Below are 21113 nucleotides of genomic sequence, written 5' to 3' on the forward strand. Positions count from 1 at the left end.
AGTCTATGTTATGCTCCCCCTGAGGATTTGGGATCTATTATTGTTTAAGGTTTGTCATGTCTTTCCTTTGGTTCTTATTTGGTTATGTGAGCTCATAACATCACAGGTTTCCAAATATAATCCTCCACACAAAAGGCCCTGATTGGACGGATAAGCGTAAAGTTCACTTAAGTTATAGTTTATAGTTTAGTTTCTAGAAAGTTATGACACCGTTTGATTTGTCAGAGGTTAATGTAGCCCTGGTCTCTGCCTCTCATGAATTACCATTACATTCAAGTCACAGAGCTAGGCATCTGAATTTCCTAAAAATACATACACAGTAATATCTGAAAAAGCCAGAAGGTCATTCAACAACAAAAACAATTCTCAAAGACTCTTCTAACCATCTGGATGAAAAAATATTCCATCTGCTGCACGATATAAAAGATTTTTAACCTGTTTCCCAAGTTACGCCTCTTTTTCCCTAATCCAAACAGAGATACTATCTAGAAATGACAATATCTCCTATATATTGTTTCTTTCCAATATGTTTTATTTTCATACAAAATAATGTGGCAGTATTTTGCTTGTGTTTTACATACGTACATATTTCATTTGCAGCTGCCTGGATTACAAAATACAGTCACAACTTCAGAAACAGGTAAAAATCTTTTTTGTTGTGTAGCTGATGGAGTATTTTTTCATTCAGAGTCCTTTAGGATTCTGGAAATACTTTCAGACCAGGGGTTCAAAGATGGCCGGGTATTTATTTTAAGGAAAATCAGATGTTTACCTCTGTGACTCGAATGTAATGGTAACAAACTGGGGCTAAGGTTAATGTTGTACAAGTATTTCAAAGCTCCACTATCCTTTTAAAATATAAAGCTTTATCAGTTACCGAGCTGTCATCTCTGGATGGATCAAGATAACTCAACTTTACTCCTCTACTCTTAATCTCTTTGTCGTACTCCCACCCCACTGTTGAAGCTCAGCCTCTTCTCTCCGACTCCAGACCCTCCCTCCCCTCACCACCGACCCCTCTCTCTGTGTCTCTCTCCTCCCTCCTCCCTTTTAAGTCAGCGAGGGGAAGTGGGGATATTGGAAAGTGAGATGGGAGAATGTTCAAACTGGAGCTTGTTTTCATTTCATGTTTAATTTCCTGACGCCTAAGCCCTTGGCTTTCCGCAGCTAACCCCTCTGACCTTTCGGAGGCGTGCAGACGAGAGCAGCGGACCAAGCATACACATACACACAGGATGCACACAGAAAACACACATTTACATACCATGTTATATACAAAATTCAAAGTCAGTCACTAACAAATGCGTTCTTTTAACCTGGACGCTCTCACACACTGGAAGCTTTTAAAAACGCGCAAACAATATCTGAGCACATATATGCCCCTTGTCTTGGTTTCTGGGTACTGAGTGTGTCATGTTTCAGAGAGGGTTTGCTCTGCGTAGCTTTGCCTTTGAACAGCAGTAGGAATGAGACCCAAGCCAAATAGTTTGGCAGGGAGATCATTCGGGGAACATTATGAAGTCAGATGCGTCCTTTGCTGCTCCATGTCTTTATTCCCTAACTTCTACACTTTAAGTTTGCTAGAAAGGAAAGCCAGTGGGGTTTTTGCACAAGCAAATTTCAATTAACACAAAAAATTTGTATTATTTCTCATAATGATCAACGGTGATCCTATATATGAAGCCCAAAAGGATGATATTTACAAACTGCAAACACTTACTACTCTTGTTTATTTTATCTAGCGGACATCTGCAAGGAAGGTGGTTCAGAGCTCTTAGAGCTCAAAGTGCTTGGCGGTGATACAGTAATTGCTAAAGACGTTGACAGCAAAAGGCAGCTTACAGAGCCATTAAAGAGCTTTATTTATGCTCCAGAGCCAGCAGGCACAGAGAGAGGAAGAGGGAGAGAGGGAGGGCAGAGTGCACAACTCCAAAAGCGGCTTTGAAGTCCAGCCGTCTCACCTCATCTCTGTCATCCAGGACCACGACGATTGATAGACTGCCTCAGCAGTCACTCACACACAGCCTCCTCCTGCATAAAAAGTAGGCAGTGTGGTGAAGTTCAAGTCTGAGGTTGAGAGCTAATTGTACTAAATAAACTAGTGGCAGCAGAAGTCACAGATGTGATTATGGAAAACTGCAGCCTGACTTTATGAAGACATTCATCATCAAACTGAGAATGAAACTGTAGGACCTTGACATTGGCATTTTGGCAGAAAACATCTGTACTCTGGATTCCAATGACTGTTGTTTCGGAGATGAAAAGGATTCTCCGATCGCTTGCCAAGCTTCAAGTGCCCCTTTATATTCAACAATTGGATATCCCTGGACTTTGTCTTGATGGACCTTCAGATGAAATTGTGGGATTTAGTCTTGATTGCGTGCATATTTAGGGTCTGATTTTCGAAGTATGGGTCAAACCTCACAGTGACTCAACAGAGTCTGCTGTGTGCCTGTCAGATGAGGAAGTTAATTATATTCATCTGGAGAATAGATGGGTCTGTGTGAACGCAACATGAATGTACTTATTTTACTGTACCACCACAAGGACCAGGCCAGGTTCTCTGTCCCTGACTATGTCTTGGACTGTGCGTGGAAATTGAAACTGGCATCTCAAAGTGTTTTTTACATCCGTGCCAAATAGCTTTGATGACTTTTCTTTTTTTTCCATGTGTATTCCCTCCCTGCCTCTAGAGTTGTGCGGTGAAGTAGTTTGAACATGGTAGTGCTGGGGAGAAAACCCTTGGCCTCTGACCTTTTTGCAGAGCCTGCAGCATGTAAGAGCTAAGAGCAGAGTATTCCCTTAGACCCACCCATCCCACTCTGATCTAAAACTGGCAGGCAGAAAGAGAGATGGAGAACAATAGGCCTTGCTGTCTGCTGTTCTGAACAACCTTTGTCAACATGCCAGTCTTAACTCTCCCAGCCCTCTCTGTCAGTTCCCCAAGTGATTATTAGCATGCAAACATGGACGACTGCAGTCACACATCACAGCTCATGGAGTCTGTCCTCCCAAGAAGGAATGACAGTATCTGTCATTACAGCAATTTCACCACATATGTTTACATTCAAGTGAGAAAGCCCTCTAGTGGCCGTAGTAATTTTGACGGAAGCAAAGGAGGTAACGGTGTTATAGAGTGACAAAAGTCCGCGTAAAGAGGGGGTCAGGGTGGATGGATGGGTCAACAAAACATCAAACTTTAACACCAGAGGCCGCTGTTTGTTTCCCGTTTGAAACCAACGGTCACTTTTTTTTGATGAAGCATGATCACGATTGTTCCCTAACCTTAACCATGAGTTTATTATTATAACCATGATGACGAAGTTCCCCTTACCTTAACAAAGTAGTCATTTTAAGCCAAATCACAATGTTTCCATGAGCCTAACCAAGTTGTGTTTGTGCCTAAACCTAACCAAACCTTAACCATACCATTGTCGCATAAAACCAATGGATTGTTCATTCTAGCATGGACAAATTACATATTTTGTTATTTCATTTGGAGGACTTGGCTCACGTCAATGCAGAAAGGAGTTTTTCACGTATAACCTGGTGTTATTCCCCCCCTCCTCACCTGTACACGAGCCTCCGTCAGGTCTGTTCTCAGTGCCAGCTGCTCTCGGGCATAAACATCTGGGTAGTGTGTCTTCTGGAAAACCTTCTCCAGCTCCTCCAGCTGGTAGCTGGTGAACGTGGTGCGATTGCGTCTCTTCTTGCCTTTGTTGCTCTCAGCCTCACTTTTGTCCAGAGGGCTGGAAAGGTCCGAGCCCGGCCGCTCGCTCGGCCCCTTCTCGCCGGGCCCCTTTAGGTTCAGGTAGCTGCCTTCCATCCCAGCAGGGTCGACGCTCTGGGGCAACTCAGACTCTGTCAGGCCACTGTTGTCTTTTCCTATAAGTATGAGATTAAGAAAGAGACAGAAAGAAGTTTGGAAGGTTATGATCAATCATATTTTGTTGTTTTAAAGCGGGCACAAGTTCAGTTTACTTGTCAATGGTACTACTTGGTCAGTGAAAACAGTTAATATAATTAATAAATGATTTTGTTTCTTCTTTGGCTCTGGAGGGACCAAAGTTTGAAAAAATGTCTCGGCTTAGACTTACGACTTCTAACAGAAAGCCTGCATTACAAACTGAAGGTGTGGGGTTTGAAAGAAGCAGCTCTAATGAAAGATGCTATCCTATGCTATTTGCATTATGGGAAATGTAGGATCCAAGGTTTTTGGAGCTTGACCTTTGCTAGAAAATAAAAGTCAGGACATCTTGGACTCTGCTGCATCAATTTTTGCTTTTCTTTTTTTAAATATGCACTCTCCAAATTTATGGAAGCACAACACTAAATCACTGGAGTGCCCCTTTAATTCTGTGATGTAGATTGACGGTACTGCTCAGAAACCTCAAAACATACTGGAGATTTAAAAAAGTAAAGTTTAGATGTTACACTGTGGTTCTAATAAAATAAATTTGAGTCATTTTGGTTTCAGTTGAAATGCGACATTCTTACAATTTTCATATGAAGCATGAAAAATCAAAGAAACCTTCACAATTTACTGAAGTGTGGCTTTACATATGATACAAATCATATTCTTACTGTAATAATATTATTTTAAAACAAGCTATTACAACTAACTTTCTGACCATTTTAGAGCTGAAAAAAAGAGGACCACATGTTGTCAATAATAGTCCTACAATTATTGTTGCTACTCTATAATTGGAATATTCAGCAGAGCTATACTTTCTTTAAAATGTGGCTGAAAAAAAACATGGTGCCTCACATTCAAGTCGGCAAGTGTGTCTGCTCATCATCACGTTACAACATCCACACGAGATGGCATTTACTTTAGCTTACATCACCTCTGCAATGTTTCATTTTAAGGTTCAAAGGCCTTGTCTGTATGCAGCAAGTCTAAAAGTTGCAGAGAAGAAATGTCGTTTTCTGTTTGAAAGGTATGTCACTACACATTGGCGTGACCTGTGACACAACCCTCGAAGCTCTCTACCTCACATCTCTCAATCACGCCACCTGAAACCCGAGCCTGCTCCATCTCGAGCCGTGTATGGTGGGCCTTGTGTACGGGGGCGACCACGCTTACCCCACAGCCTTGCCTCTCAGATATAAACAACATTGTGTTTGTCACTTTCAATTTCGAGAGCGTCCATTTTGCGACAGAGCTCGCTCTGTTCCTGTCAGCGCTTGCTAGCTTTTTTGTTTCCTTTTAGAAGATGAAGAAAGCTGTCCCTTCTCCTTCAACAAACAAACAGCCGTGTGAATAAATAAGCTGAAGGGCTCTGGTTGCGGGCCAGTGACAATAGTGTGCTCTGTCAGCCTCTCTGTTTGCCTTTCCTGCAAATGGGCATGGGGAGTGCCCTGTCCTAACTGAATTGGTCCGCAAACCAGCGCATAATGGTCTTCTCCACATAAACAGACTTATAAGTCTTGTGCAACACCAGCATTACTTTAGTTCAACAACATTTGTCTTTAGGGTAGAACAAGTTTAGGATGGTTAACTTGATAGTTATGTGTGTGCATTTTACTTAGTCACTTTGCATTTTTGTTGAGTAATGTCAGTAATGGCTTCCTGTCACCCTCAGGAATCCAGTGCAATGAGAGAAAGAGAGTTGACACCTTGTGGCACTGGTGACTCTCTGAGCCAAGTGTTTTAGCGGTTAGTAAGATGACTGAATAGTTTTAGAGTGATGAAGCTAGGCGGTGGCTGTCTGCAACATGCATGTTTGTTTTCATGGATTAGTACGCCTTTGGCTAGTGTGTCCCACAATGAGATGTCAATAGCCATCCTCTCGATACTGCAATAGCCCTCCCCCGCTCTTTGGCTCAGACTTGCCCCGACCGAGATGCTAATGGAACAACACAGCTCGCCCAGCTGGAGTTCATGACCTCATATTGCTGTAGCCCACCTGTCAGACCCTCTTATAGTCTCCACGCAGGCAGATGTTCTGACATCACCAACCCCTGCGCTGGCCTCTTATGCTAAAGAACCGTGCAATATTTTCATTCTACCCCTGGGCAGGCGCATGGATGCAATGTTAAGAAGTAAGACAGATCAACTCCAGGTTCCTGCTTGGCATTTGCATCTGTGATAGAAAATGCATTTATGCCCCTGAGCAAGGCATATATCCTGTAAGGCAAAGGGTACAGCTGGGCACATAGATGAGGGGATGGTAAGATGGTGGGATAGTGGGTGGAAAAGTTCTCAGACTTATAAAGACCTGTATCACTAATATTTACACTGGAATCTGCACTAATCAAAACGTTTCTACCTTTAAGGAATAGGGCGACATTTTAGGAAATACACTTATTTTCTTTCTTACCGAGAGTTGCATGAGAAGATTAATACCACTCTCATGTCTGCACGGTAAATATGAAGCTACCTTGAGCAGCTGGTTAGCTTATATGGTATAAAGGTAAAAAGACTGGTAAAAAGGGGAAAACTGCCAGCCTGGTTCTGTCCAAAGATAACAAAATCCGCCTACCAGCACCTCTATATTTCACTAATTAACACATTATGTTTGATTGTTTTAATCTGTACAAAAAACAAAGTGTAAAAATTACAATTTGCCATTTAATAGGGGGTTATGTGACTATTTCTTGACGGGGACCAGTTGCTAGGCAACCAGCAGAGACTCCAGGTAGTTACTGACCCTGACCTGTAAGTAGTTTTGCACATAAGCCCTGTAAAATTGTGATTTTTCCACTTTGGTTTTTGTACAGATTAAACAAACAAGACACAACATGTTAATTAGTGAGCTTTAGAGGTGCTGGAACGGCGGATTTTTGTTACCTCTGGACAGAGCTAGGCTAGCCGTTTCCTCCTGTTTCCAGTCTTTGTGTTAAGCTAAGCTAATCGGCTATTAGCAGTAGCTTCAAATTTACTACATAGCCATGAGAGTGGTATCGTCTAACTTTCTGCAAGAAAACGAATAAGCGAATTTCTCAAAATGTCAAACTATTCCTTTATGGTTCTCAGACTTATATCACCACAACTTACACTAGAATCTGCACTAATCAACATCTTTCTCTGTGTACTACTCCGAAGTCATCTCTCTTTTCTCTGTCACGCTAACCACACAGAATCCTTTGCCACAAACATCTTCCAGTATTCCCGCATGCTGAGCTGTCTTTTCTGCACGCTGTTCTGGAGAACACAGCCATCACACACTGCTTTCTTTTGGGAGCCAAGATTCCACTGCGCTGGCTCTAGTTTTTTTGGCATTCGAAGGAATGTGTTTTTGACTGTTGTTCTCATTTCAGTATTCATCAACATATATATAAATGCACCAAATATCACCGGCTGATCCTGCAATTTGCCAGAGTTACTTTGTGACAAGCTGCAGACCTCTTCAGTTAGCTGAGGTCAGATGTTTACTAGGGTCAGCAATTTAATCACTGCTGAAAACAGAGAGAAAACATCAAAGTGTAATTTAACTGGTTGTAAAGCAACAGGGCACCCTCTCAGTTTTTATGGAATGGGACGGGGAGGGTCAAGTGAAGCCAAATAAAAGAAACACTATAAATTAGTAACCTGGGGAAGGGTTAATGACCAAACACTAAATAGGGAAGGGAATGCTTTTAAACAGAGTGCTTTAAAATGTTCTCTCAAAACACTCAAAGCTGACAGCAGTCTGCTACAATGGCTCTCCACTTATCACACCTTATATGGACCAAATAAAGTCAAATATTCCATTGGCTTTGGTGACTATTCATTTTACATTCATTGCTAGTTGGCAGACATGCTTTGGGCTAGATCATTTTTCCCGCAGCACAGTCCTAAGACCTGATGTTGACTGTTGTTTCCTCAGTGGAAGGGAGGCTCCCAGATGTTCCTGAGGAGAGATCTATGCTAGCGGCTCACGCAGGAATGCAGATTCCCTGGGAAACCAAGAAATCTTTCTGTTCAGCCTCAGCTCCTGATAAATTGACACGATCATGACCTCACTACTGTCATAATACTTTGGGCCGTGGCTGACACTGCCTCATATCAAAGAACGCAAAAATAGTTTGGGGTTTTGGGGGTTTTTGGGGGGGATGTAGTTAATAGAGGAGGAAGGACACACATTTTCTCCTCAAGGGAAAAAGTTGTAGGAGATCTTGATGAAAAAGTATTTTGTTAAAACCTTTCATTTTAGAAGGATGTTTTAAAGTATTATTTGTTCGGCTCATCTTTTTAATGCTGTGATTGTGTTTTGTATCATTAATATTACAAGGAAGTTTGGGTTTGGTGATAAACATGAAGTAAAAAGAGGAGCATCAAATGACAAGAAAATTAAATGTGATTATAAATTATGTAATAAATCATCTGTTAGCCTCTCCCTGTCTTCCAGTAGTCCAGAATTCATTCCACGGCCGCATTTACACTGTCTAGATCATATTGGAATCACATTTTTATGTAGCATTTTTGCCTCATTGCAATCATAGAGAAGCATAAAGAAAGTTTGTGGTGTAGGCAGTGTCACTCGATGATAATTTGGGTCACTTTCCACCCCAGGCTTTTATTAAAAATATACATCACACAAGCAAAATGAGCTGTGTCTCTCTGCTGAAAGCAAGCTGAGAAAGAGAAAAAGAACTATTGTTAATCATGGATCTAAAACTGATCATCATACTTCTGCTTTGCCCAGTAGTTTCCGTCATTAGCCTGTCATAGTTGGCTTTCTTGAGTTTACATTTTGTGTCAGGCAATAAGCTTATATCCCTTTTTTGACCATAGCATAGTACTGTGTGGCCAAATGTTTGCATTACTCTAGAAGCTGATAGCCCATTGATAAGAATCAAGGAAATCTAGGTAAAGGCAGAGCGCCAGCCTCAACATGAAAGGCACAGATCAAAACGTGTGCCAGCTGGTTAAAATTTCAAAATCATTTCTGTAATCTGGCCTGCATGCAGATCTCAGGTAGGCGGTGGGCAGTTATCTTCCACTGCAAGAGAGGTGGCTGAACGCAACAGCATGAGGCAGTGCAAGAGTTTTTAATCAAACTTTGAGAAAAATAACACCTCGTGAAACACAACACTGTGTCCTTAGAATTGAACGTCTAATGTGTCTTTTCATTCAATGGCCAACAGATTGCTGCTTTTTTACTTCCCGAGTCACACATTTATATAAGCCATTACATTTAAACAAGTCAGAAATTCATCCTTTCAAGCTTTCTCATTATATATTCTAATTTATTCTGATTCACAGACTCACGCCGGCATGATCACAGGTGTCATTCTGACATTTGCTTATTGTTAACATCGCCACAATGTGTTAGTCATCAGCACATGCATATCCTGTGACATCACTTCCCCGAGCCTTTTAACATGTACTTAGTGTGCTATATTTTGACAGGATGCTTTTAAAACGCTGCCAGGACTTTTTGGGGTCTTGTTTTGGTTTTCATATGCTGAGAAAAATGTTTTACATATCACAGGATGTTTCGATATCTTGCTGAAGGGAGGAGGGGTTGTTTGAAAGTACGACAATTGACAAAGCTGTATGTTATAAATGTGTAATTTGCGTTTTATGAAAAGCACAGAGGATGAGGCACAAACAGCATTTAGTGAGAACCAGTGTTCACACAAACACTACAATGCAATGCAGAACTCAACCTCAGTATCAACCACAGGCCTATAAACACAATGATTTCTTCTTTTCAGATTTAGCATTGGCTCCACTTACATTCTCTCAAATTTATGAAGAAAGTGTGACAATATTTTCATCTTAAGTTTGTGTTTACAAAACATTATGGTTTCTCTATTGCAGCAATCAGTCTGTATCAAGGATAAAAACTGAAAAGAAATTAAAAATATCAAGTAAAAAACACATATATGCAATGCATCTCAGAGCCAGAGTTCAGTAAAGTACGTGCATGTAAACAGTCATTCGCACACGTGTGCGGCTTTCCCAGAAACCTTCTCATTTCTCCCTCAAATCATTACCCAATCTCGATGTCCATTTCTGACTCATTGCTTATTTGTACAAGGTATTGTTGAGACGGGGTTATGTAAACCAGTCCCACTTTGTCATCTCAGGGACTCTCCGTAGCTTTGGAAATCTGATGTTTGGGACGTATGAATAATAACTATAGGAGCCAGTAATGCACATCTGCTTTAGATTAATGCAGACCTCTCCTGCAGTGCTGACCTGCATTCCTCTGCACTCGATCAGCTCCAGGGGTTTTATTTCATTCATCGCTGTGTGAGCAGGTAGACGGCTCCATCCCTGTCCTCGCTGTGGGACAGTCTCACTGATTAACGTGCACTCAAGGAAACAAACCCGCCAACCTGAGCCACTACTGTGCAGAAATATGTTTATTCACTCTTCCAGAGACAATATTGTATTTTTAATGAACATTTAAAAATCTGGTTGAGACTAAATCTATGCAAAACAACATAAACCTTGCAAAACACTATCTTGTGACTTTAGAGATCAAACAGCAAAAATGTACGAGAATATCTGATTATGAATTGTAGAATTGCTTTCAAGCTCTTAAATTGTATTATTGTTTTTGCTACAGCTGAATCATACTTAATGGCATTGGAATAAAGTGATTTTAAAGAAATAATTTGCCAAAATGTTTGGAAGTGTCCTGAATTAAAAGTGTGAAAATGAAGTGTGAATATCATTCAGCATATGCCAAAAATATTTCCCATTATATTTTAACAGAATTAACACAGTCAATCCAGATCTTTGCCTTTGCTTCTCTTATCTTCATGTGTTATTAAATGTAAGTATAAACATATTAACAATTTTCGCATGTGTCTACACGGTGTTGGAATAACTGGTGAAACATTTTTTTCTAAAAAAAAAAATGTGTTTTTTGGTGTACCCAAACATTGTTTTGCATCTAACATTGTCAGAGTGACACAGATACAAAATATTGAGTTGCCATGTAAACAGTATTACAGTTGTAGCTGAAGTTGCCACACAGAAAACTCCCTTCGGGTATGAGATGACTTTTGTTATCATGATGGAGTTAAAGCATCAGCATTGAGCAATATATCTCCCATTGAGGACCACACATAAGAGCACAAGCATGTTGACGCCTGAGGCTTTGGCAAGACCCCAAAGTATCCTCCCCAGAGCCACGATGCCTTCATCTGGCTGCAACATTTTCAATAATAACATTGCAGAGCTCTTCTCAAGGGAGGCATGTTGCACTTAATGATGGTGTTTAAATGGTTCTGTCAATGCACTTGCCAGATCAATTCAATTCAGTACTGGGTGCTCGAATCTGTTTGGAGGCTTTGCTCTCAAACTCTAGAAAAAGTGACAGATCTGCTTAGAATAAAGAGTGACTCCAGTTGCTTCTCAGGAAAACAGATTACTTTGCACTTTATGGATGTATTTTGGCAAAGTGTGGTACTGGCTACTGCGCAAAACAGTTTGTTATAGTGCAGGCCTAGTTGTAATTGGTCCCACTGAGCAGAATTAGGACAGTTCAATTTTATTTGTAACACCTAATGCTTACATTTGCAAACATAAGATCAGGCTTTTGGTGCATTTAAATTTGCTTGCCAGTGTTTAGTCTCTATTTTCTGAACTGCTTTTTTTCTCTCCAGTGATTGAATCTATTTTCCAGCACGAATCGCCGATTAAAATGTATATTTAAAGCTTGGGTTACTGTGTACGTTTCGATCAATATCAAATTTCAGGCATGATCATAACAGATGTTTTCTTCTGTAACATCTGCATCATGATAAACATTTGGACCTGAAATATATAGGCGCCGACGAGTCTATACGCTGATTACTCAGCAAAAATATTAATTTTAATGTAGTTTTATAGGCTATAATATATTAGGCCCCTATACAAATATCATATGCATATATTATGTAAAGTTGATATTTACATGCAATGGATATATTTTTCGGCTTTCGGTCCTTTCTTGTGGACCTGTGGTGAGGTCTGTTGTTGAGTCCATTTCATCTGCTCACTAAGAGGGTTTTCTCTTTTTATTTTAAACCCCCACGTCTCATAAAAGGGACAGTAAAATGGATTGTCTTCTTTAAACGGTACATTTGTAGTGCAGCGAATTGTCGGGAGACTCTGTATAGCTGTAAATATTTCGTTTTAAGTGAATGCTATTTATCAGGACGTCCAAGCAGTCTCTAAATATTTAAAGTTGTCATTGACTGTTGTGTTATGAGTCTCGGCCTATAACTGGAGCTGCTCCATTGAATACATTTATATTCCCTAGCTGTGGAATAGTAGCGTCAGTTGTCATTAGTTATTTATCATTAAAAAATGATAAAACATATTGGACCACGTGTTGGAAAAAAATTTAAAAATTTAAAATAGTCAAGATTAAATTTTACTTTCTTCATTATTTACCACGTTGTGCGTCGATTTTCTGTTTGTGTGTGTGCGCGCGTGCCCTGCCACTTGTAATTCATATTTGAATATTAAAATAGTTCATGACATGCCTATATATGTCAGTGATGAAGAAAATATTACAGTTTGTAAACAATAACAGACTGCAGTTGTAGGCCAGTGACGGTGATGCTGCGGCTTCACCAGGAATTAAATAATACATTTAGTGATGTGGTAGAAATGGAAAACCTAAAATATTAAGGTGAATTTACACAAAAGGGCAAACATCCATTAAAAAAAAGTTTAAAATAACTTATTCACCCCTCAGTCCAAGCACACGCACCTTATACAGGAAATAATTCGCTATATGTAATGCAACAATTATAGCTCACCTTGCAATCTTACAGGGCAGGAAGTCTCACTTTCACTGAAATATATTTTAAATCCATTCATTAATTTGTCAATCAATGATCGAATCCACTACTCCTTATAGTTACTTATTCCTTGCAAATTTTATCTGAATTTCTAAAGGGTTGCCTATGATACACTAAAAGTTATATTTTCATTTTTTTCCCTCTCGTCATAGCACACGGTTGCCCACATCAGTTTGTTGGTAAACTACATTGTTACATTAAATATGAATTTATTTTAGAAATATACACAGTTATGTTCAGTTTTTAAAAAAAAGCATATCTGATGGGAGTCCTGGTGGGTCACCCTCTCCTCCTTTCCGCTCTTCGCTCACAGATTACTGACTTGCGGATGTTGTATTACACACTACAGTAAATTCCCATTATTGCTCGCAAATGTCCCCTCTTGTCATGCATTTCCGTTAAACTCAGGGCCGATTTGTTGACTCATACACTTCGTGCCACTCTCATGTGCACTCACCATAGCAGGGAATGAGCGCTCCGTTGAGTCCGCTGTCCGGGTGCAGCTTGCTGCCTTCGGGCGGAGTTTTGCAGGTCGGTCGCTGCATGAAGAGCTGGTATTTGCTGAAGGTGCCCTCCTCAGCGCCATCCAATGACTGGCACTCCGGCTGGAAAGGACTCCGGGACTTCTCTCCGTAAGTCTGCCCTTTACCCGGAATGAACGTGGGGCTGTATTTGGTTTCAGTGGTTGGGAAAGTCCTGAACGGGTTCGCCTGGTGATCCCTACCTTGCGCAGTAGACGTGCTATAATATGAATCCATCGATGTCATATCGCAGTATGAGACGCACGCTGCGTTCATACCTAAAAAGTTATATTAAAAAAATCCACACGGTTCTTCTTTCCCTCCCCTTTTCTATAGACAGCAGATATTCTCCCCAAATTCTCATGCACTGACAAACTCACACTGACGCGCTCATGCAAACACACTCTCACACTGCCGCATCTGGGACTGGTTAAAAAATGAATCAGATGTTTTCCAGAGACTGCAGACTGAACAAATGCTAAAAGCCCCCTGAAGGTTTGCCGGGGTAAAGAGAAATGCCTTGCTCAATCTGATGCCGCTTCAGTAGCCTACGGTCTATCTGACACACACACACACAGACACACACACACACACACACACACACACACACACACACACACACACATACATACATAGACACACTCACGCGCGCAGCACTCCGACCTTCAGGCTCCACACACATCTAAAGTAGGCCCACTCCGAGCTCCAGCCTGTGCTGTTATACAGCCAGTAGAAATGGGAGGTCAAGCTCAGAGGGGGGAAGCTTTTTTTTTTTTTTTTGTAAACACGCGGGAGACACAACACATGACATTAATGTAATTAGAGGATGGATATAACGCCTTTGATTCCCGCAGCCTGGCTGAACACCCTAACCTCTGACTTTTTTTTTTGTATATCAAACTGTAAACCATTAAAGACGCGTTGTTTCCATCTCTGTCAGGGGAGCCACGCTTGTTTATTAATGGGTGTTTGTGTTGTTTTCTTTGACTCCTACATGCAGAAAGAGGACCTTTCTTTTGAAGTGTAGCCTACAGGAAAGGATCAAGCCAGGAATTTGGTCCAATAATAGTGCCTAAAGTCAATCGATGTTAAGCTTGAATATTATATAAATATTTCCTTTGTGTATTTGTTTTAGAGACATATATTAAACCAAACAACATTAACCGTTTGACCAGGACCTTATGTGAGAAGTCAGAGTCTGTCACTGCGGATATATCCACTTATAATGATGGAGAATTAGAGCCCGTCATCGCTAACAACTTTCAGCCCTGCGATTTGAAAAATGGCTATACTTCTTAATATTAAATTAATTACAAACCATTAAGCCTGTGATGCTCATTGAAACCCTTGGCTTCGTGCGCTACGACAATTTGGTAAAAGGACGCCGCGCCAGCAACTTGCCTTTTGTTGGCTATAAAAATCTGAATTAAAGCGTGTTTTAAGGAAACAAGATTATGTCTCTCGGTAGTCAAAGTGGGTGAGTTGTCTCTTGAAGCCATTATCGAGATTTGTAGGTAGTGGTAACATCAGTTTGAGTAAATGAGGAAAATATATCATCTTAAATTTGACACAGGAAATGTGTTTGATTAGTCGCCTATACAACGCAATATTTTATAGTAAGACTATATAATTAATCGTAGGTTAATAATTAAGGAACAAGCACATTATTGTTATTGTTACTAGGCTATTATTATTATTAGTAATAGTATCCTTGTAAGTTGCCTTGCCTGAATTTTATTTTAAGAGGATGAAACGAAATATTTCTTCAGTGTTTGAACTGCGGCTGTCAGGTCTGAGTGCAGATTGATTTAGTGAAGATGAAACTCACTCCGCCCTTCTCTTTCTCTTTCTCTCTCTCTCTCTCTCTCTCTCTCTCTCTCTCTCTCTCTCTCTCTCTCTTCTCTTATTTTCCGGCATGATTAACGCATTAATTGTGACTCGAGACATAACTCGTGTCTTGTCGCTGTTAGACAACATGGTGTCGGCCACATCTGCAGTCCAACTCACATCACATTACATTTCTTCAAAAATAAAAGATAAAAATGAAGAAACTGGGAAAATCACAAACTCTATTTTAAGATGCTGGCTGTTTTTATTTATTTTGTATTTTTTTACTTCCACTCATCTAATCCAAAGGCCTTCCCAAGAGCAATAATCTTTTAGCATCTATTAAGTTTCTTGCAGTAAGGAGGTCACATTTTAAAATTTGAAAATTAAATTGCTCAGTTGTAAAAAGACCAATTTACTGGTTTGGGCCTGGTGCACGTGCAGTCTCCTCGGTGTAGTCTTGTTCACCACCGGCACCTCTCTCGCTGTGCAGGTATTTGTTAACGAGACTTTTGGTTATATTCTTTAGTAAATGTCTCCTGTTAAGAGTTATTTCCAATATAACGTAATGAGTTTAACTTTGGCTGCACACCCCAACTTTTCTTTAGTCATTTAGTTATTTTTTATGTTGCGGCTTTTAGGACCTATTAGACCTATTCTCATTTTATTCCGGGTGTTTTCGCGCTCAGTGCTGCAGTTTGTTTCAGTCGATTTTATGTGTTCATGTCTGTGTGAAGAAGAGAGCTCAGAACACATGAATCAACAAGCATCGAGAAGCTTTATTTGAGTTTGACTTCATTATCAGCATTATCTGCATATCAATATCATTATAAATGTGTGATTGGCACAAACAAGCAGATATGAGAAACATGTCAGCTCTTTATTTGTGAGTTGGTTTCTGTGGCAGTCTCTAGTTAATCTGTACATTTGACACTGTTTTCAAAGGATTTTAGTTTAACATTTCTATTTCTTTGCAAAAACAGAAAATTGATGTTGCCTTTGAGTTATAAATACTCTCTCTTAGTGTTGTAAGATTTATTCAGATGGGGTTTTTTTCAACATTAAAATGAAAACAGATTTCATAATTTTAGCAAACATTTGGTGCAGAAATGATGAGATTTATTTGAACTTAATTTTGTTGTTAGTTGTGTGCACAGGGCAGTATGGGCATGTAAAAAAGAGAGAAAGTGGACACACACACACACTTATATGCACACATGCCCTTGAGTTTTGTCTGAGAACATTTGGCATTTGGAGACTACGAATTTGAAGATGTATGTTTGATTGCATTTCTTTTTCTTTCCACCTTTGTTTCCTTTTCACTGATATCCTGCAGGAAAAGCTGATGCAAACATTTTAATATAATAGTGTCACAATAAAGAACCTAGAAATTACAAGTCAAAGGCTGTCACACAGCTAAACAATCACGAATGACAGACTCTGAGTGCAGCGTATATACAGGCCTCCCTTAATATAAACCACTCCGCTGCTACAGGCTGAAGTCTCAGGTGTCACAGATATACATCACTCATGCGGGGCATTCTCTCTAAAAGGTTTCCACCAAATGGCGACTTGTCTGTTTAACTTCCAGCAGGAACCATGTCCAGGTATTCACTGCTGAGGGGACGGTCTCTCCACTGATGCAGCAGCTCAGAGCCTCTGGGGTTTATGTTGGCACAGGCCTCCTGTGTATCAGCAGCGGGCTCCCTGAAATCAGTTTCTTGTATGAGAGGCGTGGCGGTGTGGGTAATGGGCTGGAGAAAGTGCTTTAGGTTAGACTTTATGTCTCAGCAATGCCATGTTCAGTTTGGCTGTGGGAAAGGCCATGCAGGGTGTTGGGAAATATGTAGCCTATATGATGTTGTAATGCTTTATGGGAATATTTTTAAATGTATACAGATATGTTGAAATAGCATTTTTATTTAAAAAACAACAACAACAAAAAAAACACACACACACACACACACACACACACATACAAAAACAGCACATGCAACTTTCTAGAACGATGATGATCAAAGTCTGTAGCAGAAAGAGCAACAACACAGTTAATTGAAACTGGAGTTGAGCTTGAACCTGTTTTATGTGATGCCCAGTTTGCTCATAGATTAATTAGAGGAATGTTGGGAATTCGTGAACCAGCTGAGCTTCCTCTGCTGGGCCTGTCACATCACGGCTGCAGATCAGATTTCACTTTGTCATTTGTTCCAAAGTCTATTTTGGGGTGACGTTTCTCTGTGTGTTGTGTCCTCTATGCATGGCTGCAGTAATCTGTGTTGTAGCAGTGTCCTTTCCCTTTATTCTCTCTCTCCTGTGGCTGCAGGTCATGGTAAGGGATAGTTTAACATTTTTTCAAGTCCATCGTAAAACAACACTCACATGCCCATATGTACACTGAAACAGTTATTGATCGCTGTAATGATTCCTGCTCTCTAAACTGGTTGTGAAGAGATTGCTGATTGCCTGTTCAGACAGAAAACCATCCTGTGTTAAAACAATGCATTGTTGAGACCAAGAAATATTATCCAGCAAGGCCCGTTTTAGTATTAGTCTTCGTAGTAATCTATGAGTTTGAAGGCTGAAAAACCGCACAGTGGTTTATAATACTATGAGACAGGATTTTACAACTCTGTGTAGTTATCACATGTTCACGTTACAAAATAATCCACCAGAAATGTGCACTTGCACATATTTGATTGGTCAACACAACTTCTTGCCGGATGATGCTGAATTGTTTTGTGGCAAAAAATAAGCCTGGTTTATCTTTTTTGCCAGAAGACTGCGTTGTCACCCCTGCTGAGGTAATGCAGAAGTGCCATTCAAATAAATTAGGGTTTTTGAATGCACTGCTGTTGTCTGTCTGAACACGGCCTAAGAGATGTGGGACAAAATCCACAGTTCTTGTTCTGTGCAAAAATGTATTCTGAAGCTCAGCTGAAGCTTACATGTGGCTTCAGCAGTCTGTTTTTGACAAATCTACCGGGTGTCTTCCAAATTTAGTCTTTTTAATGTAAAACTCCATCTTTGTCTGTCTGTGGACAGTGTTTCCTTACTGTGCCATAGTGGAGGGATAATAACACGAATTACAAGACTGTAACTTTGGAAGATAAGAAGAGACAGCTGAAGCCTCATATTAGCTTTGACTAAACTTGAAAACGCATTTTTGCACAGAACTTTGGATATGTTTCGCATCTCAGTGACATCGCCTTTGCAAGAATCTCGTCACAACCAGTGCAGAGACTAGGAGCAAAAGAGTCAAAAGATCGAAAACTGTTTTCCACAATAATTATTGATCCGTTGCCATGGCAACAAGACAATGAGCCACGTTGATCACAACAGTATTTATCTGCATGTGGTATAAATACACAATCCTTTAAACCACATACATTTTGTAAACATGGCTCTACTCACAATAATTACCACATTGTTCTGTACTGCTTTGGTGTCCAGCTGAATTTGAGAAATCCCCTTCTCTCTCTCACCTGTGAACAAGTGATCAGGTGGTGTTCCCCACTGAGATTTATAGGTAGATTATTACCAGAAGAGAGTCTCTGCATCTCTGACAAATGGCACAGACCACACATTTATATATATATATATATATATATATATATATATATATATATATATATATATATATATATATATATATATATATATATACTATATATGTGTGTGTGTGTGTGTTTCTGTGAGAGAGAGAGTAAGAGAGATTTTTATGTGTAGCTTTAAATTGGTTTCACATGAGCCGGGCACACACTGCATCAGCAGATTCTCTGATCAAATTAAGCAGAGATGAGGGGAGAGAAAAAAGAGGCAGCGGTTGTACTGATGTATAATTCAATAAACAGGACCAAGCAGGGGCAGACAGAGGCTGTGCTGCCTTCTTCTCTCAGCTCTATATTTGGTTTAGCCATGGACAGTTAACCCATGAGCAGTAGACACACAGGAGCACATCTCCATCTATCATCACTGCAACAGCAAACACAGGCCCTCTGGAGTCACCATACTTATAAAGTGAATACAGATACATAGCAGTGAGGATGTAGAGCGTAATAGTGTACTTAATTCACCTAAGCAAACCCTTTTTATATTATTTTTGTAAGATATTTCATAATAGACACGATCAGTCAATTAATCATGGACAGAAAATTAGGATTAAGATTAAGATTATTCATATTTAGAGCTGAAACAATTAGTCAGTTAATCGATAGTCAACTGATAAAAAATGGATCGGCATCTGTTTTGACAGTTGATTATCATTTAAATAATTTTTCAAGTACAAATGGCAAACATTCAAAGGTTACAGCTGCTCCAACAGGAGGATTTGCTGCTGTTCTTTGTCATATATGACAGTTAACAGAATATTATTGGGTTTTAGACTGTTGGTCAGACTAATTAAGCCATTTAACGACACAACCGTAACCATTATTGGCAAAGTGCTTAAACAATTAATTGAGAAAATGTTTATTTATAATGAAAATAATATTTAGTTGCAGCTCTAGATCATAATAGTCAGCAATGGATTTTTAATTATAAAAGAAAGAATTTGATTGATTTTTTAAAGTATTGGTTCACTTTTTGTGCTGGTGGTTCGTTCACTTGAATTGTTCACCTGCTGAAATTTATAATGGACCACCTGTCTAGCTCCCGAGAGCATTAGGATTAAGGTATTAAAGTTAGGATGAATCATTATTATCTCCACCAGCTGTAAACCTGGAGGTGATCATGCGTTTGGTTGTGTGTGTGTGTGTGTGTGTGTGTGTGTGTGTGTGTGTGTGTGTGTGTGTCTGTCTGTATCTGTCCGCAGTTAATCTTGCATACTACTGGATCCACCAGCCTAATATTTTCTGTGCACATTTATGACTGTATGCTCAAAGACCTCTCATGCGGTGATTCACAGTTTCTGACAAAAAAATGACTTAGACTTTCGTCTTTTCAGCAGTATTCACCATTTTACAATACGCAATACGACATAGCAAAAGGCATTTCCGGCAATCAGCTAGGCTAAAAACAAGGCTTACCTTGGGTGCTGGTCTGTTGCAGGCCACATTTTGGTCTTTGTCATGGCTCAAAAAGTGACACACATAGAAAAGTTCGGTCTCATCTTGAACCGGAGCACCTGCAGATTAATTCCATACCCGATTATTATGATCCACTAAAGTTAGGCACCATATGAGATGAATAAATCCCCTTTTTTGTTATCTTCACCGCCATCTTGACTGTAAGAGAGCAGAGAGGGACCATTGAGTAAGATTCAACTCTTCATTGTTTGGGAGGGGAGAGGGGGGTAGGCAGGGGGTTTATTTTGTGTGGTGCATTACAACAAACTGTTCTAAATAAATAAGAATGTTTAAATTCAGAAGTGCAGACTTATCATCCCGTTTATTGTTTCCCTATTAAGTTTATACGGTTAGGCGAACCCAGGACAATCCGTTAGAATACCATTACACTATCCTATGCATCTTAAAGAAAACTGAGACTATACTATACAAAAACACTTTCTCCCCTTCATTCCACTACTCTCATGCATACACACTGGACACACAGCCTGCCCTGCAGTCCCTGTTCCCTACCCACATGCCCGCAGACACACCTGGCGGAGATCTGCACTCTTTTAGTTACAGCTGTTATTTATCATTAATTTAGAGCTGAAACGATTAGGTTGTATAGTCGACTGAATTAATCAGCTGCTGTAGATAATTGATTAATTTCTGTAATTTTTCAAGCAACAATGCCAAACGTTCATTCCTTCATGCTGCTTAAATGTGATAATTTGTCATCTATGATAGTTAACTGAATATTTTGGGGTTTTGGACTCTGTCAGACAAAACAAGCAATTTGAAGATGTCACCTTGTGGTCTGAGAGCATTTGTCACTATTTGTTGACATTTTATAGACAAAACAATTCGTCAATTAATCAAGAATCAGAATTAAGTTTTTCAAATTCTGATTCTGAAAGAAAATAATCTGCAGAATAATCGAGAATGAAAATAAATGTTATTTGCAGCCGTATCATTATTACTATAA

General features: G+C 39.8%; 1 protein-coding gene across 1 annotated transcript in view; it reads right to left on the reverse strand.

Moving 5' to 3' along the window:
* The window catches only part of LOC122874716 (homeobox protein aristaless-like 4), a 19874-nt gene extending 5898 nt beyond the window's left edge, over positions 1 to 13976 (reverse strand). Inside the window, exons 1-2 of the mRNA XM_044192961.1 lie at positions 13193 to 13976; positions 3572 to 3885 (exon numbers count right to left, since the gene is read on the reverse strand). Of these exons, the coding sequence (XP_044048896.1) occupies positions 3572 to 3885; positions 13193 to 13532 (654 nt within the window). The 5' untranslated portion in view covers positions 13533 to 13976. The remainder of the gene's footprint in view (positions 1 to 3571; positions 3886 to 13192) is intronic.
* Between the last annotated feature and the right edge of the window lie 7137 nt (positions 13977 to 21113).

Source organism: Siniperca chuatsi, linkage group LG4 (genome assembly GCF_020085105.1).
Source record: "Siniperca chuatsi isolate FFG_IHB_CAS linkage group LG4, ASM2008510v1, whole genome shotgun sequence".
NCBI lineage: Eukaryota > Metazoa > Chordata > Actinopteri > Centrarchiformes > Sinipercidae > Siniperca > Siniperca chuatsi.